Consider the following 26,011-nt stretch of genomic DNA (forward strand, 5'->3'; position numbering starts at 1 on the left):
ATGTGCCTACAAGGAGAGGATGTGATGGCTAGAATGTCTCGTGCTGTGATTTCACAGTAACTATTTGCTAATATTCCATTGACAACTAACAAATCAGCATCCTGGTTTTACTATGAGGTTCAATACACTAAGAATCAAGCTTCTGTGCCCACAAGGCCTAGAGCCAGATTCTAGACCAGGGGTAGTCACAAAACTGTACTAACAAGATCTGAGGCCTCTTAGGGATACACCAGGGGCCTCATATTTCCAAGATACATGCCCTTGTCTCACCTCGTCAGTCTTCAAGCTGGGGAAATTGCTACTATAAAATCAATAAATACCTTTTAAGTTCTTTGTTGTCCAAGGAATACTATCAGATGTCCTTTTTTGCAAGCGATAATATGCTAATTGGCGGTAGACTTGTCAGTGAGTGCAGTACATATTGAGCATTGTGTTAGGCATGGTGGAAAATTCCAGGCTGAAAAGGATAGGGTGTCAACCCTCAGAGCCTGCAGTCCCGGACAGCAGATACTTAGACAGTAGCTCTTTTAAGAGGCAACTTGTCCTATTGCTGTATTAGAAGCACAAACTATGCTACAGAGAAAAAGAAAAGATTAATTGCAACTAGTGGCTCAGAGAAAACTTCTTGGAAAACATGGAGTCTGAGCTGACTCCATGAGATGCTCTGGGGAGAGGTGCAACCCAGGCAAAGGGAAAGTTGGCTCAAAAGTGCTGGAATAGGCCTCCTGTGTGGCTGGACATCTGGACCTTGGCAAGTATGCCATGGAACTTAAGACCAGATGGCTGGGTGAGGCAGATTGGGAGGACTCTGGGCTCTAGACCAGAGTTTGGGAGTGCAGGGATGCTTTGCCTCTTCGATTATCATCATTAGTTAAATCTTAAACCACTATCGCTGTGGCTTTTGAGCTCCCCCAATATAGAAAGAGATTTCAGTCCAATTATGCAATATACAGGGTCTGGCACAAATAACACCCCTTTTTATTACAAAATCTTGTATTACAAAATCATAAGTGTGTAATTCTATAACATAACAATATCATACTCAAGCATACCATATGATATTTTAGGAGAAATGTTCAAATTAAAACTGTAAATTATTACACCTGTATCATTACCCTACCAACCACACTCAAGGCGTTACTTCTGCCAAACCCTGTATATTATTGCATATTATTATGCAATATTATATAGTTATAGATCAACAATAAGGTATCCTTATCATCATCATTCTCCTTCAATTAGTTTGTTTCTTTTGAATGATTTAATTCTACCTAAATTAAAACATCAAGATTATCCAAGCTGAGCCCCATAAGAGCCCAGGGCCTCCAGGCAGAGGGAGAAAGCTCTCCCCTTTCACAGTAAATTGAGACAAGAAGGCAAGAAGAGAAATACCTAGAAGCCTAGACCAGGTGCTGTTTCCCCAGCTACTCAAAGAGGCCCTTCATAAAGGCGTCCTCCTCTGTGTCTCCAAGCCCCACCCTGACCGGGGAGGCACAGATCCCAAGGGCTCTGGGGAAAACCCTTAGAAACCTCACTAGCCAGAGATTAGCGGCAACTTGTAGCAAAACCTGCAGGACGAGAACAACAGGAAGTTCTGGTCCTTCCTGCTGCTCGGGATTCCCAATTTGAACTCTTCCTGGAAATGCTTTCTTCACCGCTTCTCTTGCGAAATCTAGCGAGCCCTCCCTCCCCTCTCTGCCTTCTTATACCAGCGAGAAGCGCGAGCCTAAGCCCTGAGCAGCAGCGCTGCGAAGCGTCGCCCACCTAGCCCGGCCAGCTGCGGGCGCAAAGCTGCAGCTCTCCTAGACCGTAGCTGCTTGGAAGCACCCCAGCCGCAGGTGGGTGACGTTGCTGGCTATTTGCCTTGTACTTTGCGCCACAGGGCCCCGCCTCCCTTATCTGCTTCAGCCGACCTTGAAGACCTCCTTTCAGGACCCCACTCCCCAACCTTGCTGGTATTGAAAGAAGATGCTGGCAAACTTCCCAGAGCGCCCCCACATCCGTCTCCTGGAAAGGCCAGCCAAGGGTGCCACAGCAATCTGTTAAGCAATTCAGTAAGCTTCTAGCTTCCTGGCTTTTTAACACTTACCTCTACACCAAGGTGCAGAGAAGTTCCAAGGAAAAGAACTTAGGGGTTTGGATTCCTCCCTGTATCTTACTTCTGGAGAAAAGCAATCTTGTGGTGCCGTGAAAAGGGAGCCTAGAAGAAGGTGGTTTGGGCAATCTCTGCAGTCTCAGATCTGAGGTCACTTCTTGACCAAGAGCTGAAATTTGTCCTGGTATATGCAACCGATTCCATCCTTGATCTTGATTTAAATGTCCTTCTATAGTTTGGCGATTGCTTTGCCAGGGAAATGTTATTTGAAATATACATTTATTGTGAAGAGTAAATTAAGCCTTGGTTCCGTGTGTCTAGAGGCAGCATGAAGGTAGCTTTTTCTCTGGATGGGGAATTGGGAAGGGGGTTGGAGAATTCTACTCCTGGTTCTAACTAGAAGCTCCACACCTCGGCCCCAGTGTCACGTATGTAAAATAGAAGAGGATTGGCCTAAGGACCCACAAAGTCCAAATCTGACAAGGCGGAAATCCACGACTAAAGATGCTTGCAGGTGTGAATATTTTGACAACCTGATTAATGTTATAGGTATGACCAGGTAATAACTGTCTTCATAATAATGCAGATTTCATTTTTATAGGAAAACTACCCAGTAATGGAGAGAGCCTCTTCCCATACAAGTATCTTAGATTTCTATCATATTTATCATTCAGAGAACACCCTCGGCTTTCAAAACCACCTCCCTTGTTATGTCAGAATGTCCTATTCCCTATAAATGGCATCTCATAAATGTCACTCACACTAAAGGACATTTTTTCTGATACAGTAGGTGTAATTTTATAAAATTGCACATTTATTTGAAGTAGTAACTTCTTTGAGATACGGCCTTTTGCAAAGCCCCTAGTTCTTCAGAATGCTGGGGTTCAGCATGGTGTGAAATTGCCTGCGTGGCAAACACTGACAACCAATAAAATAGGACGGGGCCCTCTCTGTTGTCGGGCCTCGGGGTTTTACAATAACTAGTACATGTGTAAGGAGAGATTGGGCAATAGCACTTTCTTCATTTGGCAACGTTATGGTTCTGCTTAATGAAGTTCACATAGCAACTGGAGGTTCAGAAACCAGTGTGTACGAGCCCTGACCCCTAACTTGAGAACAATTTCCAGACTTCTGCCTTGCTTAAGCTTGCTCACTATTGTTAGAAGTAACCAAACAAATTTTTATAAGCCAGTTAGTAAGTTGAATACAGTGGGCCTTGAGCCTTGTTGTAAACAGTTTTAAGAAAGGGGGTTCATTTGTCATAATTTCAAAACTAAAGAACCCCTGAGCAGTCACTCTGCATTTCCCTGCCTCCTGAAGAACCACCCCCGTATTCACGCTGCCATTGTTAAAAGGATGTAGATTGTTCTTTTAGAGTCTCCTCAGTAGGTAATACTGCAGTCACCCTCCAATACACAGTTCAGTATTACACAATCCTCGCCACCTAGTTCTCTTTATAAGTCACCTGAATCTCTTGTCAACTGCTACTTAAAAAGCATTTCCTTTTAAAATCTTAAGAAGGCTAATAAGCTGCTAGCAAAAAAAAAAAATACAATTGCCCTTCAAATCTGAAGACTTGCTAAGGCACCTTATAGCTAGTTTCCTCTCGGTTGCCCTCTGAGGAAGAAGTCACTCAGTAAGGGTCTGCATCCGCATCTACCTTTAATTCTGCTGTAAAAATCCAGGAATAAAGTTTTTCTGGGTGGGATTTTTTCTTGGAGTTATCATTAGGCCAGAGATAGTAACAATAAGATTTACAAAGATAAGACCTCTGAAGTCAGCTGTTTGACTGTCCTTTGTACATCCAACGAGAAGGAACTAGGCCATTAGTTCATTATGAAGACTTCCGGAGCAGTTCCACGTGACGTGTTAAACATACTCAAAATACTTTTAATGACTTTTAGGTCATTTCCAAAATGACTTGAATTAATACTTTTTTTTTTTTAGAAGAAATCAGCCCTGGAAGGAAGAAAGCTAGGTAAATTAAACTAAAGGATAAGTAATGCTTAAATAATGCATGATAAGAAAACATACTTGACCTATATATAGAAACAATGTATTCTTCCAAAATCGTTAAGGAAAAAAAGCACAAAAAATGTTTGCACTATTTGAAAATCATCTTTTAGAAATATATCGCTGTAGAAAGAATGCAATAGCCTACTAAAAGAATGATTTCTACTCTAATGACCTAAGCAGGGGGTTGACATCTATTCTGAATGCTTTTCCACGGTGTCCTAGGAGAGTTTATTCAGCCACGTGTGGAGTGGTCTTACCATATTGTACTTTGACGGTCACATATTTCTGAAAAGCTTGGTGAGAAATATGTTTATTTTAAATGTAGATTAAATGCTCAATCTTAATGTCAGGGGGAAAGATCATTCACAATTTTGAAAAGTTTGGAACTATCATTCTGAGCGTAAAGAAAGCTAAGAGATGATTTAATATAACTATATACCACACCTCTTTGGAAATTAGAGGGCCATTAGAACACAAACCAGATAGTCTCTTTGGCCTCCACTGCAAATACTGAATACACTTCCATCGCATCCTCCGTGGCGATGGCACCAGCCCTGAGGACCACGGCGATGGGAGGGGCCGATTAGCCTTGGACTGTGCGTGCGCATCTTTCATTCCACCTGCTCTTTTGACCAGGTGTGGAAACAGCTTTGAGCCAAGTTTATCCGTGGCTGAAGTCATTCTGCACAGATTTTAATAAACTTTCTTGTCCTGTTTCCCAGGTAGACTAGCGCCCCTTCTCGGCCTGGGACCCACGCTGTACTTTCCTCTGCTCAGGTCCTCACACACTGCCTCGTGCCCTTTTGATGTTTCTCTTCCTCCCCACCATGGACACACCCTTAGGACCAGGAGGGTCTCATTGACCACTTCACCCCTGTTGCGTATAGCACAGTGCCTAGCCCAGAGAGGCTGTGCAATAATTCTGTTGAAAACAAGAGATCCGACCACGACATTGTTGGTGACACGGGTTTTTACTTGTGGAAGATGCTGATCATTATGGGCATAGCAGGTTATGAGCATGGAGGTCCCCTGTACTGGACTGGTTAATACCGTCAAGGGTTCAGGCTTCAACTGCCTGCCTTTTGGGGAGAAGCATGAGGCTGCTTCATATTGTACAGTACATCTACAGTAAGGAGTGGAATTTATTATAACCATTTTTAAAAAGGAGAAAGAAATTGCAGGAACCTTGGTGTTTCTTCTTGTTAACCTTATTTTTAGTAACCCTATTATGTTGCCAGAGTGGTTAAGTTTCATAGTAAATTTGTAATACTTTGGAGTCTAATTCAGTTTAAAGAGTGATTCGTTTTGAAGACTGACATAATACAAATGAGGCATTTAACTGAGGTCATAAAAAAACATGGAATATTGAATTTCTAAAGGTTTTAATTAGCTTAACTTAAGTAAAACACTTGAGCTTTTCTGTAATACCTCAAGGCATGTCATAAGATATAAAGCCTATTGAAGAGTTCAAAAGAACTAAGTTATATCAAATTGTTCTTATAAAAAATTATTATGCTTCTAGTTATGTCTTCTCAGTACTAAAGTATCTCAGTACGCAAGTGCTAAAATGATTTCCTCATCCCATTCAATCGCCCCCAACACACGTGGCGTGGGAAGTGGAAGGAGGTCGAGCAGAAAGCAATTAGCAGGTTGGTAAACGGTTTGCTGCAGTTCTACTGAGAGCGTACCACTAGCTGCTTACCCTAGACTGAGATCCCAAACCGTGAGGGACTTTTCTCTTTTTTTCCTTTTCCTTTTTCTTTTACTTACTTTTCTTTCTCTTTCTTTCTTTCTTTCTTTCTTTCTTTCTTTCTTTCTTTCTTTCTTTCTTTCTTTCTTTCTTTTCTTCCTTTCTTTCCTTTCTTTTTCTTTCTTTCTTTCTTTCTTTCTTTCTTTCTTTCTTTCTTTCTTTCTTTCTTTCTTTCTTTCTTTCTTTCTTTCTTTCTTTCCTTTCTTTCTCTCTCTCTCTCCCTCTCTTTCTTTTGTTATTTCTTTTAAGGCATGTGTTGGAAATTGGGAGATTTGGAAGATACGTGTCTGGGGATGCGGGGACACAAAAAGGACCCTGTGTGTATCTCCCTGAGGAAACCAAGAGTCTAACGGTGGTACCAGATTTCCAGCCCCAATTGTGTGAACTCCATGTGTAGGTTAGAGAGGGTCTGGGACCCTTCCTGGGGTAGTGGGAGCCACATGGATACTGTTTTAATTAAGATTCTAGGAGTCTTCCAAGGAGAGAGATCCCTAAGGAAAGAGATTTTGGCCTAACCTGCAGAGTCAGGATTGAAAAAATGAATCATTCTGACAGCCCAATTATTTTCCATTTCTGTGATCACACACCAGAGTCTTGGGGAGTAAGGGATGAGCAATAAATCCCCAGTGGAGTGCTGAAAGCAGCTTTCTGAGGGGGAAAAAAGTCCTAATTTGTAGCATTTGCTGACTTCCATGATGTGAAAATTCCCCTCATAGATGATTTCAAGCTTTCAGCTGTCAAGCTGGCTCCAGCCACACCCCTATGATCTCGCCTGTAAGTGGAATCTAATCAATAAAACAAACAAACAGGCAAAACAGAACCAGAGACAGGGACATTAAGAACAAACTGACAGTAACAGGAGGGGGAGGGTAGATAATGGGGAGGAAAGCAGGAAAAGCGTCAAGTCAAGGAACATGAATAAGGCACCCATGGGTGCGGGCGACGGAGTGGGGATGGACTGTGAGGGTGGGGGCAGGGTAGAGCAATGGGGGAAAATGTGGGACAACTGTAACTGAACAGCAATAAAAATAAATAAATAAAACCTAGGAATGAAAAGATTTGTTTAAAAAATATTTATCAACCAGCACTACACTCAGGCTTGCTTATCAAAGTATAACAGAGGAAGAGGGAGGGAGTCTCAAGAGCACCTTCTGTCTGGAGGTAAGAAAGAGAGCAGCCGCAAGGCCAGACCTGGCCCCACAGCTCAGGCTGACCTTGGCAGACGTTAGAGGCTCCGTGGCCACTGGGAGAACTTGCCTCTGAGCACCAGGTTGGAAATAGAAGAAAACGGTATCCAAAAGAAGGTGAAGGAAACTGTGTTCATAAGAACTTGTGAACCCCCCCTCCCCCGCCCCGGGAGATTTCCAAAAATGGTAAGGAGATACTCTGAAGTAGAGTGGAGTTCTCCCATCAGCAGAGTGCAGGGGGGATGGCTCAGATCCACAGCAAAACTGCTCTGGCCCTCAGACTGATTTGGCAGATGTCAAGCAGATAATTCCTAGAGGCCTCAGTGTAAAGATTAATGACTATTCATGGGAAATTAATTTAAACAAAGTTAATTTAAAATCGAAACAATTAAATCACTTTCTAAATATCTCTGACTACTGTAGTCCGAGAAAAGCAAAACCTACTAATTTACACTAAATGTTAGGTGGGCTGTTCTGATCACCGAATCACCCAGTCAGCAATGACCATGTCCTGTGTACAAGCCAAATGCCACTCCCAAGTGCCACTGGGAGTTGTTTCTCTGATGGTGACAATCCAGGTCCTGTCCCTCAGGCCGAATCTTTGGTGAACCACAGATTTGTAAGAAGTTGGTCAGGAATGAGAATGTAAATGGAGGTCAAGGTAAATGAACTCAGACAAGACTGAATTCCTGGCCTTGTCCTGAGTCCCGGGCTTTCATCAAATGAACTAACCAGCATAGACAGTGGGTAATGAACTTACCTGATGAAATTCTTAGCCAGGGAATCAGGAAACAATCTTCATTTATCTTGACAGATGCAGCTCAGATCTAAACATGAAAACATATTAATAAGATTTTTAATTGAAGTAGAATTTCACCAAAGAATTTAAATTAAAAGCATTTTTTCCTAAAGTGCAATTGTAGTAGATAACACAGGTCCGTATTACCTTGCTCTCTTGGTAATTCACTGGGTGGTTGGGAAATGTTACCAGCAGAATCGTTTAAGCTGCAGCACAAGCCCTGGCCGGTCCTGATTACGAGCCATGCGCGTGGCAGGGCACATCCCCACAGACATTAATGTGAAGGTTGTGTTTAGGTACGCTCTTGCGACTTGATGAAACTGTACAAAATAAGATGATTTCCTTTTGTCATTCTAGTGGGTAGCATAAGAACAAATTATCAGTAAATTCAGCTGCTACGAGGCACATAACGTTTTCTCACAAAACAATCGAAATAATTAGTTGTTCAGCAACCTACCTACAGTGGTTTCTTTATTTAGATTAAGAGCATTAAATGATATATTTCTGTTATTCTATGGCTATTACTAACAGAGCTACTTCTAACTACAAGACTAAAATAATAAATATACTGTTATTTTGTCAAATAACATACAGACTGAAAATTGAACCATCCACAAGAAAAATTGGTAGAAAAACCCACTGATTTTTGTGGGGGCACAGTAAATTTTTCACAAACTGTAACCAGTGGTCTGTTTAACCAAAGTCTTTGATTTTACTGAAGGATACCTGTCAGTATAACAATGTAAGCTTAAATGTGAACGTTGGCTTTCCCTAAACAGCCTTGATCTCACTAAATAAGTAAGTAGCTCAGTGAGTAAATGGGATGGGTTCATATGTTAGTGTAGGGTTTTTTTTTTTCTTTCCAATTGTCCAATCGTCCCTGGGAAATATCCAAACAAATGCTCTAGCCCTGGCCAGGGTGGCTCAGTTTGCTTGAACATTGTCACGTAAACCAAAGATCACAGGTCAATTCCCAGTCAGGGCACATACCTAGGTTGCGGGTTCAGTCCCAGCTGGAGCACATAGGAGAAGTAACAAATGAATGTTTCTCTCTCTCATTGATGTTTCTTTCCCTCTCCCTCTAAAAGCAATGAGCAGGTCCTCCAGTGCAGATTAAGGAAACAAACAAACAAACAAACAAATGCTCTGAATCACAAGAAGGCTGGCATCATTGTAGAACTCCCTCCTGCCCAATATATACCTTAAGATGAAAAAAATATATATTTGATAGATGGGCTTCAGCACATTATAAATATATTGTAAAACCATGTAGGGCTTTCAGGTTGAAATTCAAAAGGAATAATAAAACAGAAGGAAGGACTAAAAAATAAACAAAACCAAAAAATCCTGGTGGCAGGCACTAAATTAAAATGAAAAATCCTGTCACATCTTACAGAGTTTAGAAGCATTGTTTCTATTCTAACTCCCTGGAAGCTGCCAAGCCGGGGCACTGCATTTGTGTGCTACCTCTCCAAAGGGCGGGGCTGGGGTCCAAAGGACATACTGTCCGAGGAATTCAAAGTCTTGTATGAACAATCATTTCAGAATTCAAAGCTGAATTCTCAAAAAGGGGCATAATGTCTTTAATGAAGGTTTTATCCAAATGGTAACAAGGTACTGTATTCACTAGGTGAGAGTGGCTATTAAGGACTGACATAGATTTATGAATGGATTTATTTATTTATCTATCTTTTAATCCTTATCTAATGACATGATTATTGATTTTAGAGGGAAAGGAAAGAAGAGAGAAACATTCATGTGAGAGAAACATTGATTTGCCTCCCATACACACCCCAACCAAAGATCAAACCCAGGTAGGCCCCTGACCTGGATCAAACCTGCACCCTTTTGGTGTACAGGACGACACTCCAATGAACTGAGCCCCTCGCCAGGGCGGTGATAGATTTAATCGAACTATAACTTTATAACTTTGCGGCTCATGGATGACAACTCTTCAAGGTTTCCTTGCAAGAGGTATAGAGCAAAGCTTACCTGCAGCCGGACACCAAACCTTGAGTCTGGCTCCCTTGACTCATTTCTTTGTGGGGCCTGCACACCCTTCTTGCCTCTGGTTTTCATAACATTAAGATTCTGGATGCTCAGACCCAGTCAACGATTACTTAGGGGGAAAACTGTAGAGCAGGTAAAATGTTTCTGCATCCCCTTACACGCTCACTGGCACACTGTTCTCCCTCTGTCTTTCTCCTCCCACCATCCCTCTTCACAGAAGATAGCATCATCTTTTTAAGTCCTGGTGATTCTTGGCCATTGGGTGCTCCTTAGAATTGATTGCTTCATTTGTTGTTGTTTTCTTTCTTTTGTTTTTTCTTTTTTAAAGTCTGAGCTCTCCCTTAGATCAGTTGATTCAGAATCTCAACAGGTGATGCCCTAGCATTTACTAGTTGCCCTGCTGATTTCAATGGTGACCAGGGAAAAGAACCACTGAAATTAACAGGCAATGGTTTGCAGTCTTGGCTCTACAGTAGAATCATCTGGGGAAGCTTTAAATTAAAAAAAATTAAATTAAAACTAAAAAAACAATCCCTGACTCTACTCTAGACCCACTGACTCAGACTCCAAGAGTCTGGTCATCAGTATTTTGTAAAAGCTGTCCCATGATTCCAACGTGCACCAGGGTTGAGAAACACTGTTTTCTCTCGTAATCCTTTGCAGAGGTATTTGCATTTCTAAGCCTTACTGATTCTAAGAAGTTGCTTTGATGATTGAAGGAAAGATTGAAAGGAATGCCAGGAAGACTTCTGCGGGTACCACCATCTCCCTTCTCCTTCCATTCCTCTCCAAACCCAACTCTGTGGCGGGGGTGGGGAGGGTGTCTTTCTTTGCCTCCTTAGGATTCTGTTGTGGTTCTCAGCACACTATTTCCGCTACTCCCCAGTGTGCGTGCTGTAATGTTGACAGTTTTGTCATTACAGCTGTTTTTTATGATTACCTCCAAACCTTTTTTATGTGAAACAGTTTTTGCATTTTAAATTTGTATATATATGTAAAATTGGGTGAGTTTAAAAACAAATAAGACTTCTAATAATGTGAATAAGGTTGAACCTTTACATAACATAATTCACCTTAATTTGTATTTTCTGTGGATCTCTCAGAATAAAAGATATAGGAGGAATCCATGAAGGCTAATTTCTTCTTTCAGGCGTATCTGCACCAGAGAAAGGAAGGTTTTTCTTCCTTTTCTCTTCTACAAATGGTCTTATATACATAAGTATTTATATATTTTCTTCTTTATTCTAGGAAAACACTAGGGGAAACCAATAGTCTGTGTTCCGAGAGCAAGGCAAGAACGTGCCACCTTTTAGAGGGCATGGTTGGGTTGCTGAAACCTGTATTCCTCTTTCTAAGAGGAGTGGGGAATAGCTCTATTTCAGGGCCGGGGAGGGGAAAAGGGCCACTTGTCCCCAGCTGCTGATACACCAGGACTTTAAAATTTTCTTTTGATATATTCTCTAAATGAAGTCCATGAATATACAGAAATATACTGCTAGGATGAAAATAAGTCCATTATACAACTTTAACTTTGTAGCCGTTTATCAGATATCTGTACGTGGCTATTATGCTTTAGTGTGAATTAATATTTAAAACATCATGAGATTGCCTCCTAAACAAAACAAATAGATTACATTATATTTTTGGATTATGTTTAAAAGCATTGATTTGTTAAGTATAAACATTATGTATACACATATATATATACATATACACACATATATATATACCAGACTATCCTAAAACTTATATTGAAAGGCAAAGTAACTAGAATATCTAAAACAGTTCTGAAAATAAAAAATAAATTGAGTAGAATGAGTCTACACAATTCTAAGACTCACTGTATAGCTACAGTCGAAGGCAATGGGTAGACACGTGGACCAACAGAACAGGACAGACCCACACATGGACAGTCAACTGATTTTTGCAAAGGTGAAAAACAATTCAGTGAAAGATGATCTTTTTTAACAAACGATAGGAAAAAGTGAGTCTTGGCTTAAATCTCACACTTTATTCAACTATTAACTCAAAATGAATAATGGATATAAATGTAAAATATAAAACTATAAAACCTTTAGGAGAAAATATTGAGGGCCTAGGGCTTAGTGAAAAAATCTTATACATGATATCAAAAGCACAATCCAAAAAAAATTAAATTTCATCAAAGTTAAAAACTTTTGCTCTGTGAATGACCCCTTCAAAGATGATGAAAAAACAAGCTACAGACTGGGGAAAAATAGTTGAAAGCCATATATCTTCCAAATGACTCACATCTAGCATACCTAAAAAATTAAAAGCACTCAACAGTTAAAAAACAAACAATCCAGTTAAAAAATGGAATTAGACATACAGAGACTTTTTACCAAACAGAACATACAGGTAGCAAATGAGCAAATGAAGAGGTCGGTATATTGACAGACACCAACTTGGATGGGTCTCAAGGGCATTATGCTAAGTGACAAAAAAAAAAGAAGCCAATAAGAAAATATACATTTTGTGGGGTTTTATTTATATAACATTTTCAAATGACAAAATTATAGAGTTAGAGAACAGACGAATGGTGTCCAGAGGCCAGGGGAGGCAGAGGAGAGGAGTGGGGCATCACCAGAAGGGGGCACTGCTGGGATGGTGACTGCAGTAGCAGACAGAGGCCACCACACGTGGGATAAAATGACATAGAACTAGACACACGCCTTATACCCATGTCATTTCCCAGTTTTGATATTGTACTGTAGGTATATAAAGTGTAACCACTGGAGGTGTTAACCAATAAAGATCAGACTAGGTAAAAGAATTTAAAAGCTTATTTGGAGTTTTAAAAGGTTCAGACCCCTGAGACACAGACCCAGGTAGGAACCCAAGCTGCCCTCCAGAGAGAATAAAGGCAGGGTTTGTCAAGGCGAACACCATAAAGTGTAATTCTTTCATGCAAATGAAGGACTGCTGGCTAGGTTACCAGAGATGGTTAGCTATGCAAACGAGGGGGTAAAAACTACAAGGAGGAGATCAAGTCCATATGTGTCCACAGAGCAGTTGTTGTTCCAGGATGCTCGTGAGTCATACTGGACCTGAGTTTAGCAACAGGTTGAGCAACTTAGCAGCTCTGATTCATAACATCTGCACAGATGGTTCATAACATCTGCACAGCCCCACTTCCTTCGTAGCCTCCTGACGCTGTTTTATATGAAGTGACTGTCTCAGCAATGCTTACTCCATTTTATTTTTCTCCATTATCAGAGGAAATGGAGAGCGAAGGATGCACAGGGACCTGGTACTATCTTTACAACTTTCTATGGGTCTATAATTATTTTAGATGAAAAGATTTTTTTGTTAATGTCACTGATTTGTTAAGCATAAGCACTTAATAGATGCAATTTTTGTAATCCTATTTGGACACTCCCATGGTTTTATTATGCTAAAATCTTCTGAAGCTGGAAGTGGCCTGGACCTCTGGGAGGTCTGACCTCTGGGAGGTGAGAGAAGTTAACACACATACACACCAGACTGACTCCAGCATCCCCGTGGGATGCCAAGTTAGGAACCCAAGAAGAATGCTGCCTCAGCTTCCCAAAGCCTGGGGCAGGATCTGCTGGTAGAGGGAGACGTGGACAAGACTCCGCATGCGCAGCACCCAGCCTCTCGTATCACGCCTATGCACACACGCACAGACACGCATCTCAGTGGCTTCCGCAGTCATCTGGGCCCTCTGTGCATCTGTGTCACTGGTTGCCAGTCTCTAATCTCTGCAAACACCTGGGATCACGTTACCTGTCTGGCCCTCCTGTCCCGGAGCCTGTCTGGGAAGTGCACCCATAGGAGGCAAAACCAATCCTGGAGATTTTCCAAACCAGGAGATATTCTTGTTGCATTTCCTGTTATGTAACTGAGGCTTAGAAAGAGGTGAAGGAGAGAAAGGAGACCACTATGTTGTAACTATTTTAACCCGTCTTTCCCTTAATAACTCTGCTTCCCGTTCGCCACCTCTCTTTTTCTTTATTCCTTCCAGCCTATACCTAAGAGTAAATCAGGACTAGGAAATTTTTAAAAAACTTTTTAAACAAGAAACCTTACTACCTCCATAATTCCATGTTTACGCACGAGGTATTTTCAGTTACAAATAGTCTGACATGGGTGTGACTTCCTCCTTTACGTAATACTTACTGTAAAATAACCTCTCGTGGTTTAGAGTGCGCAATCCTCTCAATTTTATGTACTCCTATTATTAGGGTATTTCCCCAAGAGTTAGAAATTACATTCTTCCCAATGATGACTAACTTTTTCTGTTTTACATGTTATTTCATCATTTCAGTTACGGTAATCTTAGGTCTGATCATTTTTCTTTTTTCATAATAAATAGTCAAAATGTTGTATTTTCTGGGTTGATTAGCAAGCAGAGCTGCAACAAAGGCTTGTGTGCAGATAGATAGTTGATTAGGGAAGTGATTTCAGGGAGCAGGAGCGAGGGGCCAGGAGCACAAACCAGGGAAGGTGGGAAGGACAGGGAGAGGGTGTCACGCTGGCCACTGCTGCAGATGAGTGGCGCTCTGACCCCGTGGGACTTTCTGCGGAGCCTTATTGTATCTGTCAGAACCGTGTGCCAGAAGATGAAAGGGAACCGCTTACCTGTGGAGTCCTGATCCCCGCTGGTCTCTGGGGGCCCCATGGGTCTACACGTCTGAGAGGTATGCAGGTACAGGTACCACAAGAGCTCCAGGACAAGAATCAAGAGACAGAAGGTGGAGGGCCCCAGAGTGAGCCTCTGTGAGGCACTGGAAGCTGGGCAGCACTCCGTGACTGCCCAGGACTGCAAACTGAACCAGGGGGACTTGAGGTGGAGCTCAAGATGTGGTCAACACAATTGTCAGCCTAAGAAATTCTGCAACTTGATAAGAGTAACTCACTGCCCAATAGAATAACTGTATTTCATTCTGTTGTCCACCAGTGATATTTAACATCTCCTTCCTGGTTTTGTATCTTTAAGTTTCCCAGTGATGTCTCTGAAGGGTGAGGAGTAAAAATAAGTTCGAATGGTTGGGATAACAGCCCAAGTATGTTACACTGGATTGCCAAGCTGCATTTTAAGAGAGAAATATTAAAACAAAATGTGAAAGAATTATGAGAGAATTCACACTTGAGCTGTTTTTACATCTATATTTTGATAAATTCATATGCTCTAAAGCCATGTCATGTAGGGTTTTATTTACAAGAAATAAGTGAGTATAGCAGAAGCTTCTGAAGAATTATTGAATGCCATTTCAGTTAAATTTTACATATGTCCAATAAAAACAGTTATAGAAGCATAGTTAAACCTTAATTTATGGAACTTACATATAGGTTATATTAAATTACAATTAATAGATTGACATTAGGTAATTAATGGATTATTAAGTAATCTATTAACAGCCAATGTGCTGTGTCTCAAAAACTGTTTTAAGATACACTAATTCATCTGAGCCTTCTGATGTCTCCAAAGTAGGTACTATCAATTTCCCATTTGTAAGCTGATGACATGAGCCCTGGCTGGGTGGCTCAGCTGGCTGGAGCATTGTCCCATACTTACACCAAAAGGTTACAGGTTTGATTCCGGTCAGGGAGCGAACAGGAGACAACCATTCCACGTTTCTCCCTCACATCGATGTGCCTGTCTGTCTGTTTCTCTCTCTCTCTCTCCCCTCCCTCTCCAACTCGGTCTCCCTCTCCCTCCCTCTCTCCCTCCCTCTCTCTCCAAAATCAATGCAAACATATCTTTTGGTGAGGATTTTTAAAAAAAGATATAGACACTGAGACACAAAGACTTTGAGTAACTTACTCAAGGGTGCGCTGCTAGTCGTAGGTAAAACAAAAAATAGCACGGTGCAGTCAATATCTTTGTTTAAAAACAGTTTATGGCAGGTTAGAATAAATGAGTGTGGTAGCTAAATACTCAACACGGAGTCCAGCATCACTCTCTCTTTGCAGCGCTCGAGATGACCCAAGCGAGAACCTGTCAATAAACACAGCGCTGTCTCACTACAGGACACCAGCAACTCGGTCCAATCTGTATTTTGCTGGCAAATGTTTACCAGTATAAGAGAGAGAAAAATAATATATTAGGATAAAAGAACAGAAAAGTGAGGAGATACCCAGGCAGGCTGAGAAATGTTGGAACTGTAAGTGTTCGATAAATGCAATATCATTGCAAAACATGTGCATAGTTTAAAATATCCACCAGTGTTTCAGTTTTCTTAATGCATCTCTTTATCCAACAGAAGTTTTTATCAATGATTTTGTTAAATAAGACACAGGAGAATATATACGACAATTTTTACTCTGTCCTAATTTTGTGGGGAATTCAGTAGAAGTTTAGAATAACATCAGCCAACCACTGTTTCCCAGAGATAATTCTTCTTAATTTTTCCATGCCCAGAGCATTCATATTTTGTTGATGTTTGTTTTATAATTATCTTTCAGTCATGGAGAAAACTTCTACAGATACACTTCCTCTTACCATGATTTCTTCAGAAGAGCGAGAAACTGTGTGTATTTTTGGAACTGGAGATCTCGGAAGATCGCTGGGACTTAGGATGCTCCAGTGCGGTTATTCTATTGTTTTTGGAAGTCGAACCCCCAGGATGTCCAGTCTGCTGCCCAACGGCGCAGAAGTCTTGAGCTATTCAGAAGCGGCTCAGAAATCCGACACCATAATCATAGCTATCCACAGGGAACATTACGATTTTCTCACAGCACTGACTGAGGTTCTCCACGGGAAAATACTGGTCGATGTCAGCAACAACCTCAAAGTCAATCAATACCCGGAATCCAATGCAGAGTACCTCGCGCAGCTGGTGCCGGGAGCCCACGTAGTGAAGGCATTTAACACTCTCTCCGCCTGGGCTCTCCAGTCAGGGGCCCTGGATGGAAGTCGGCAGGTAAGATTAAATGGTGAATTTACTTCACACTCAATCTTTAAAAAGAGAATTTTTTAATCTGCCCTCACCTCAAAGATACCAAAATATAACTCCAAAAGAAAATACCCAGTAAATATTTCATTCCACTAATATGTGCCATGACTAGATTTCCTGGGTTTAACCACGTAGGGATGGTCTATTGTGATTTATTTCCTACTGTCTGCAAAGCTCTTGGCTTGATGGACCCCAGTGGTGTGAGTCCCCAGGGGCCTCTTGCTGGTACTAGAAAATAACACACCTAAAATAACACACCTAAAATCATTGCTAGGTATCCTTTCCACCCCCCTTCACCTTCTGTGAAACTAGTTCCATTTCCTCACTGAGGTCAGGAGCAATCCCAGTGCCAGGGCACTGGGAACACAGGAGAAACACCAAGCTGCTGCTATCATGGAAGACAGTCCTGCCCTGTCAGTGTGACAGGCCTGAAACCACACTCAGCTTGACCCTGGCACTGAACTACCCAACACCCATGTGCAAGTTCAAAAATCATCTCACTACACATGTGCATTCAACAGCCTGGTTTGAAAAGCAGTTCAGTACTACATGTCCTCGTTCTAAGCAGTACTTACATAGACTTTTCAAAAGAATTATTGAAGGAAAAATAAATACGAAATAATTATTTTTAACCCAGGTGTTTGTCTGCGGAAATGACAGCAAAGCCAAGCAGAAAGTGATGGACGTAGCTCAGACTCTTGGGCTGACTCCGCTGGATCAAGGAGCTCTCAGGGCAGCCAAGGAAATTGAGAACTACCCCCTGCAACTGTTTCCAATGTGGAAGGTCCCCTTCTACTTGTCTGCTTGTCTGTGTGTCTTCTTTTTTGTTTACTGTGTTATCAGAGAAGTAATCTACTCTTACGTGTATGACAAGAAAGACATCACATTTCGCATTGCTATTTCCATTCCAAATCGCGTCTTCCCCATAGTGGCGCTGATACTGCTTGCGGTCGTTTATCTCCCTGGTGTGACTGCTGCCATTCTGCAACTGTACCGAGGAACCAAATACCGCCGATTCCCAGACTGGCTGGACCACTGGATGCTCTGCAGAAAGCAGCTTGGCTTGCTAGGACTGGGATTTGCCTTCCTTCACGTCCTCTACACACTCGTGATTCCTATTCGTTACTACGTCCGATGGAGGTTGGGAAACCTAACTGCTACCCAGGTCAATCTCTACTTATTTGTACTCTCCTGTTCCTTAAATCAAAGTGAAAGCTTGCTATAGGATATTCTCTTTTACAATTATAGAAAACCAGTCTTCTAAGTATCTTGATTTTTTAAAGTAACTAGAATTAGACACCCCATGTCTGTTTTTGGTTTTGGTTTTTGAGTGAATCCACTTGAGAAGGAAAGTTAGATTCCCAGGTTCCCCTGGGTCCAGGTCTGTGTTGCCACAGATCTGAGATCCTGACAAAGTGACAGAGTTGAGGGCTCCAGAAGCCTGGTGACACCTAGCTAAGTTCCTTTGTGCATACTTAATAAATATAAACCCATGCATTTTCAAACTTTGGTTTTTATGCATGCTACTTCCTCTTGGAAGTCAACTCCTAACCGTCTTGTAAGTAAGGGGGCTGTTCCAGAATGTGTCACAAGAACGTAAACAAAGTTACAAAACAGTGCTTGTAATCCCATTAATGTTTCGGCTTGTGGGATTGTCCTCAATTGTTCAGCTTTCTAAGCAAATGGCACATACTGTTTCCTGCATAACCAAAAAATTCAGAAAGAGTTAACTCAGGGAGTGTAAAAGCAGTCCCAGTGGAAGTGAGCCACATCAGCTCTCGTCAAGAAGCAGGTGGTTTCGACCAATCTTACTTCGGTCTCAAAGCGTATTCGTCAATAACTCATTGATGGTGCTTCTGTGGGTTTCCCTACATTATTTCCCTAACAAATGCATGAGAAATTTTGGGGTGAGAATCACGTTACAGGGGCCTGATTTCTCTTCACCTGTGGCGTGACAAACTTGATGCTGATTTACACGTAATAGACAAGAAAGAACCCCAACTTTTTGTGTGACTAATCAGCATATAAAGCCAAAAAACCAGAATCTTGATACGATCATTTGAGAACATCAAGTTTTGCTTGGAGAACAAGAAACCATATGGTGAAGATGGTTTAAGTAAATGTTTACCTTGTTTAGGATTTATAGGGTTAATTAAAACTCTCTGCACAGCTCCTGGCATCAACTATTATAATGAATTCCAGCAGAACCATTACTTTTTCTACCAAAACAAAAAATAATTTCTAATTGTATTTTTCTTTACAATTGTTTCAAATGATTATTAAGAAATGTCATATAATTTACCTTGAGCAAATAAGCCGTGCAGAGGCATTTTCAATCCCCTTGAAAGTTTGGGCAGTTTATTTAAAAATGGAATTTTTAAAAATTGCTTATAATTTTTCATAGGCAATAACCAAGAAAGAAAATCCATTTAGCACCTCCTCTGCCTGGCTTAGTGACTCGTATATGTCTTTGGGAATCCTCGGATTTTTCTTTTTTGTCCTCTTGGGGATCACTTCCTTGCCGTCAGTCAGCAACGCGCTCAACTGGAGAGAGTTCCGGTTTGTCCAGGTAAGGGCCTCAAGATTTCATCTACTTTAATGGCAAAATGAGCGTTTCTTTTCAAATATTGTCGTTTTTCTCTCACACCATGCATACATTTTCATTTGCTCCATCATTTCCCTAGCAATCTCATAAAAACCGCACCTGAAGCCAGTTCAAATTAGAAAATGTTACACGTTGGTGACAAAAGGCAGATTCCATAATGGTTTGATCCCTAGCAGGGCATCCAAGATTCCAGAGCCACAGCTACATGTATACAGTGAAAAGCACCAACAACTATTATGTTTTGTGGAGATGTACTCGGTGCAAGGTGAAAAGAAACCCAAAGATGAAGTTTCTACTTCCAAAAATCAACCACAGCATAGGGACCATTGATTCATAAAGCAATGTGCTGACGTAGTGCAGAGCCTCACAAACATGACGTGCTGGGCCACCATCGCACGAGACTCAAGGCTGCTCTGCCACAGGGAAAAACTGTTTTGTTTTGTTTTTCCCATATCAACCAGGCACCTCCATAAAGGGGATTTTTAAGAATTCTTTTTTAAAATGTTTAATTTATTAATTTTGGAGAAACGTCAATTTGTTGCACTTATGTAAGCATTCATTCATTGATTCTTGTATGTGCTCTGACCGGGGATCAAACCCACAACCTTGATGTGGACAACACTCTAACCAACTGAGCTACCCGGCCAGGGCCTGAACTAGTCTCATACACCAGTGGTCCTCAAAGTCTGGTACCTGGACCGGTGGCGTTAGCACCACCTGCGGTCTTGTTAAACACACAAATCCCAAGGCCCTCCCAGACCTATTGAATCAGAAACTCCGTTCTAACAAGCCCTCCGGATTATTCTGATGCATGTTCACTGTGCATCCGTGTAATGGAATAGACCGTAATTGATATTTGGTTTGAGTTTTATAGAACAATTGGAATTTCCTAAGTCTTACAGTTTCTTCCAGGGACAAATGCAGTCAACAGTGTCTTGTGTCAACCCCTTTCTTCAAGGTATTAAGATAGAAATAAACATTGTGCTTTAGTATTTAGGCCAACACAGACAAAAGTAAAGTTTGCTAACTTCTCTTTATTGTGATAGAAATTAGCTTAGTATCTGGTTTTAGTCCATGATGTATATTAATGTGGTACTTCTTGGGAACATACGGTGCCTTATTAATCTCTGACCCCCAGAAAAGGTAATCAAGAAAAGAGTTTTACCACTGAAGAAGGAAGCAAGGCACCTTATTTATTCAAACTCAAAAGAGTTGACTCCTGGGAAACTTTCCCATCCAGCCAGGTTAAGGTGCAACCACCATGCCATTTGTAAGCACAATCCTGTTTGTTTTTTATTGAACTATTTATCATCCTGCAGGAGAGTTGATGCTTTTTTCAGTCCTTAGTAAACTGTTCTAAATAATATAGTTTTCAAAGGTTTGTTGCTGTTGACAAACAGTCTTCATTGGCTTAGAGTGTTTTGCTTTAAAATGTAAATAGTGCTAATGTACATATTTTTGTTTCTTGCTTTTATAGTCCAAACTGGGGTTTTTGACCTTGATCTTGTGCACCGCTCATACCCTGGTGTATGGCGGAAAGAGATTCCTCAGTCCCTCGAGTCTCAGATGGTATCTTCCTTCAGCTCACATACTAGCACTCATCATTCCGTGCACCGTGCTGGCGATCAAGTTCATCCTCATCCTGCCGTGTATAGACAAGGTCCTCACACGGATCCGACAGGGATGGGAAAGGAACTCGAAAATCTCGGAATCAGCAATGAATGGAAAAACGGATATTTAAAGCAATGTTCGATTCACCCAGAGTCTGTAGAGATGAACAATGGGTTTAACCAAGAAAGCATTTTTCTCCCACCACGACCTGAGGTTTGTGAACAGCGAAGGAAATGTTGCCTGACTTTGAGAACTTGCGAGATTGGAAGAGAAGACCATTTTACCTTGGGTCAGTGATGAATGAGGGCAGGCCCCACCCTGAGCTCCAGATTAGCTTTGTGGCTTCACACTCAGAAGCTTCTTCTTGTGGGCACCATGCTTAACCTATTGTCTTGCAAATTCCAGGGGAAGTACATGCAGCTTCCTTCTCTGGTTCACAGGCTGAGTGGAGTGAAAGAGAGAGGAGTGAAATGGTGGCCACTGATAAAGGCTGTAGTAGGTAGGACTGAAGAGAAGGGGCAAATGAAGTAAAAGGAAGGAGTTTGTTTTGTTTTTTGGACATGAAGGTGATTATAAATACTGCAATAGCAAATTCTGTGGTCAAATGTGCTCTTTGATTTTGCTTTTACCAATATCAATGTGTATAGTGGAGAACTATTGTATAACATAAGAAAATACACTACAGTTGATTGGAAGTATGGGTCAGATATACGCAAGTCCATACAGTTGTCCGAAGATCCCGCCTCTACAAGAAAGGCTGAGATAAAAATCGAAGGGTACCCACTTGGGTTTTCTCAATGTACAAAGAACAAGGAAAGGGCGATAAAAGCCCATGCGCAAAAGTTCAAATAAACTAGAATTGTAGATAGCAAACTAAATAAATATTGTAAAGTTACACTAGATTAGGTTTGGTTTTATTTACATATTGTGGTATGCTTTGTAAATAATGTATTCCAAATATTATTCATTATTAATCCTCTTTGAAATGAATTTCTAGCATAAAAAAGTAGCTTCTATAATTTGTCTTAGTTCATTATAATTTTGAGCAGTGAAAGTAAATGAATAATGAATGTGTAAGTGTGACAGAAGGCAGGTAAGAGAGAATTATGGGAAGCCTTAGGGCAGAGAGGTGTGAACGGTAGTTGTTCCACGAAACTCGGTTCTTTCTCACATCCTCACCTCAGTGCGGGATGACTCTGTTTTCTGTGAGGACAGTTCCATTTCCAAGATGACCTTCACCAGGATTAGCCTTCCTGGCTCCCACATGGAGCTAAAAGGAGCCTTACGCACAAAATTCTCACATCCGGAAAGAACAAAAAGGCTTTGGGCTTGACATTTCTCACCTGCTTTATCAAGACCATTTGTCTTTCTCTCTTTATTTTTTATTACTTTTATCATATATTCTACATGACAGCATACAAAGTAATTACAAGGCATTAAAACATCATTCATAATCCAGGATATTTTCCTATAAAAGTTTTTGAAAATATTTCTATCTATACTGTATACTCAACTTTATATCCTTTTTCACTTAATATATCAGCACTGTTCTCTTAGTTATACAGTATATGTATGTAATGTATAGCTGCATACTATATCAAATGGACATTTATTACCCACTGCCCTAATTAAACGTGTAGGTTATATGCTGTTTTTTACTAAAACAAATAATATTTCAGAGAATAACTTAGCACTTACAGCTTTTTTCATATTTCAAATTATTCCCTCAGAATACTTGGGATTATAAAATTAAAGAAATTTTAATAGGATTTGATATATATTGCCAAATTATTTCTAAAATGACCTTGTCAGTATCATTAGTATCGGTCATAAGGGTATTGGTTTCATCATATTCTTACAGATTTTGTTTATGGTTTCAATTTGTGTTCACGGAAAAGAGAGACAGGACATGCAATCCATCACTGCATCCTTGATCCGCCCAGCAAGGAAGCAGAACGCTGGAAGAGAGAGCAGAGCCGTGGTGTGTGGGGCAGGCCCTAGAGCGTGAGTGGAAGGACAGGGAAAATGTCAGTACCCATCCACTCTATTTTATTCCAGACAGCCAAGTGTTCAAGCGCTGGGGCCTGCCCTTTGCCTAGCAGATTGGTTAGGGACTATCGAGGATATAAAAAAGCCTTGTGGGTTAACCATGCTCCTTTTTAGTAACAGAGTGATATGTTTTTACCAGGTCACAATTTATCACTAAAAATAGAAAATACTACACCTAGGTAACCAAGCTTTCCTGGAGTGAAATGGACTTTACTTTTCTAACCTAGCAAAAATGCTCTACCAGGATACTGAATAAAAACTGTCCGTGAAGCTAGAAGTTAGAGAGCAGCCCCCTGGTGGTTTTGACATAACACTACATGGCCAGGCCTGACCCTCAGCCTCAACCTCAAAGGCTGCAAACCCCACATGCTGAATGGAAAGGCTGGTTTCCTTTTCTTCCCTCCCCAACTTTCTCCCTCCCCAAACCATCAACCCAGTTCGGCTATCCTAATGCAGCCATCCCTCTAGTTTACTTAAGGTGGAAAGAATGAGTTAGAAAGAGATGGAAATGGTGAGCTGTATTCCTTTTAACAGATCCAAACTGTTCTACAGTTTAAAAAGTTAGACTAAATTTTTTCACTACTGGCGTGTTTCTTGTGTTCTGGGAAAATTTTTATTAAGCTCATAGACCTTTTATTTTTATATGTTTTCCCCATTTTAAGATGCCTGATTTTGTAAATGTGTACTCATTAAATATGATTTTTAAAATATTTCTTAGCTTTGTTTAATTCTGGTTTTAACTCATCAGCATTTCAAAGAGAGTGATGAAAAGATTTTTGAATCACAGTAGTTCCAGCAACTGGAACTAAAAATACCTCCCTTCAGAAATGAGGAAAAGGAGAGGCCCTCACATGGGTTTTGAAGCACATTAACAGATTTGCAGCCTCATGCAACGTTTGCTTGAGCTCAGTGCGGAGATGCAATCCAATATCCTGAAAGTTCAGCTGGCCAAACCGATGGGTGTGAAAGTACTGCCCCTCACTGGACTTTCCTTCTTCCAGATGGCTGCCACCCAGATCAGATAGGGCCAACATCTTAATGAGTGTTCTGACTTCAGGTTGAATTTCAGTCTGCGGGACTAGACGTTAAACTCCCTCCACCACTGGACAGCTGCAGCCCTAATGGGTGTTATCACTCTTTCAAAAGCAAAATAAAAACTGATAAAGAGATGTTTGTCAACCTAGTGTAAGCTAGAAGTGAGTAGAAAAGCCCCTATTCAAAAGCTACTTCAGTTAGAAATGGCCAGTGTTTATCATTTGGGATCACAGAAGAGCCGCGATACGATGCATGGACCCCCTCCCCAGATCAGGGCGGAGTGGTAGACGGGGCTCAGGATTCTCGCCCTGCATCACCACAACCGGCACGCGCACCAGCACCTGTCCAATATACACACACCAGAGATGCCCTAATACAACCCTGCTCTGACTTTGTACAGTGAGTTAGGATTACCATGCAGAAAACTCCTCTGCTCTTCCGCAGTTCTGTTCAGTAGAATTTGGGAAAGAGAACAGGCCATTCTTCTACGTATTACCGTTCCTGAAGCCCACAGTGAAGGCCTGAGCTCTCAGATGAGAGGAAGTAAGAGAAAGACCCAAATGAGGGAGAAGAAGTCTCAAGGGTGAAGGAGAAAGGAATAGGGGGCTGGAGGAAAGGGAAGCGTGGACGAGCGGGACACTGCACCCCACCCCAGCCCAGCCAGGACAAAGGCACCCAGTGCTCCAAGTTTCCTGCTACAAGGGAATCTTGGAAAGCTTTTAAATATGTATATTGTATATAAGACTACAAGTAAAGCCTGAGCTAAAAACTTGATATATGTTACCTTATTTAATCCTCATTAACAATTTTCTAAAGAACTATTAACCAAAAAAACTTATAAGGCCAAAAGTTTTTCTAAAAGAAGGGGTTTATTGAGCCAGACGTCTATGCTGGGGAGGGGGGAGAGGAGGACCAGCCCTGGGGGCGTAGCCTAAACCACCAGAGGCAGGGCCAGGTGGGAGACACAAACGTGCCGCAGGCCTCGAGATGATGGACCTTTCCCACATCACTTCTGGAAAATATAAATGTAAATTGTGTAGAAAGAAATTATGCCCACTGCAGACAAAGCCAGCGGGAGGAGGAAAAGTGAGGCTAGTTCTGGGAAAGGTTCATAGTCCATAAGGAAGAAGTGTCTCTTCTTTAAATTGGCTGTGGAAACAGGCTAGAAAGTTGGTGCATGAGCCAGATGCAGGGGCCCCTGGTGGCCGGCTGCTTGCCTATTCTCTTTAAATAATCAGGGAAATGGCCACTTGTGAATTACTTCAAAGTTTCATCGTACATTCAGGACTGTAGCAGTCTTTGTTGGGTTTGACCTGCATTTGTTACCTAACGTCTCTTGTCTCTTCCTCCCTCCATCCAACCTCCTGAAATTATATTAAAACATTGCATAATTTTTTCTTGTCAGTATATCCTCTTATTATCTCCATTTCTCAGAAGAACCTGGGCCTTGAACACACTGAGTGCCTTTGCTTTTGAGAAGCAGAGGTGAGATTTGAACCATTCCCTCTCAGTAACACAAGACAGTGAAGGACACTCACGCTGCCCTCCCCAATGTCTCCAAATCCATATACTACGGTGGAATCTTTTTAAAAGCATTTTTTAAGGAAGCTCATTAGTACTTTGAATATTCCTGATTATGCTACCTTGTTGTTGATGTTAATGTACCCTAAATATTATAGTGACAGGAGATTAGTTTCAGCCCGGACTTCAACTCTGCGGTAGCTGCCATTTTAATCTTCCCACTCCAGTCTGGCCACAAGCTTTCCTAGGCATCAAAGAGAGCTTTGTTCCTTCAGGTGGAGGTAGGGAACACCCCGTAACCAGAGGACTCAAAGTATTAGCCAAGGAGAGGACAAATCTTCTCCAGGCACTGAAAGGCAAGTGCTTTCCTTCTCTGGCTTCAGCTTAGGGCT

The 26,011-nt window shown here is 41.3% G+C and overlaps 1 protein-coding gene across 2 annotated transcripts; it reads left to right on the forward strand.

Annotated features, from left to right (window-relative positions):
• The first annotated feature begins 1,681 nt into the window (after positions 1–1,681).
• Positions 1,682–23,773, forward strand: STEAP4 (STEAP4 metalloreductase). Of its 2 annotated transcripts, none has more exons than XM_024577238.4 (5): positions 1,682–1,838; positions 16,308–16,765; positions 17,436–17,963; positions 19,203–19,367; positions 20,881–23,773. In XM_024577238.4, the coding sequence occupies exons 2-5, from the start codon at positions 16,310–16,312 to the stop codon at positions 21,142–21,144; spliced, it is 1,413 nt and encodes a 470-aa protein (XP_024433006.2). In that variant the 5' UTR covers positions 1,682–1,838; positions 16,308–16,309; the 3' UTR covers positions 21,145–23,773. The 2 variants fall into 2 exon arrangements, with proteins under 2 accessions (XP_024433006.2, XP_045041220.2); XM_045185285.3 differs by lacking the exon at positions 1,682–1,838 and adding an exon at positions 4,055–4,073.
• The last annotated feature ends 2,238 nt before the right edge of the window (positions 23,774–26,011 follow it).

This window comes from Desmodus rotundus, chromosome 6, assembly GCF_022682495.2.
Source record: "Desmodus rotundus isolate HL8 chromosome 6, HLdesRot8A.1, whole genome shotgun sequence".
Classification (NCBI taxonomy): Eukaryota; Metazoa; Chordata; class Mammalia; order Chiroptera; family Phyllostomidae; genus Desmodus; species Desmodus rotundus.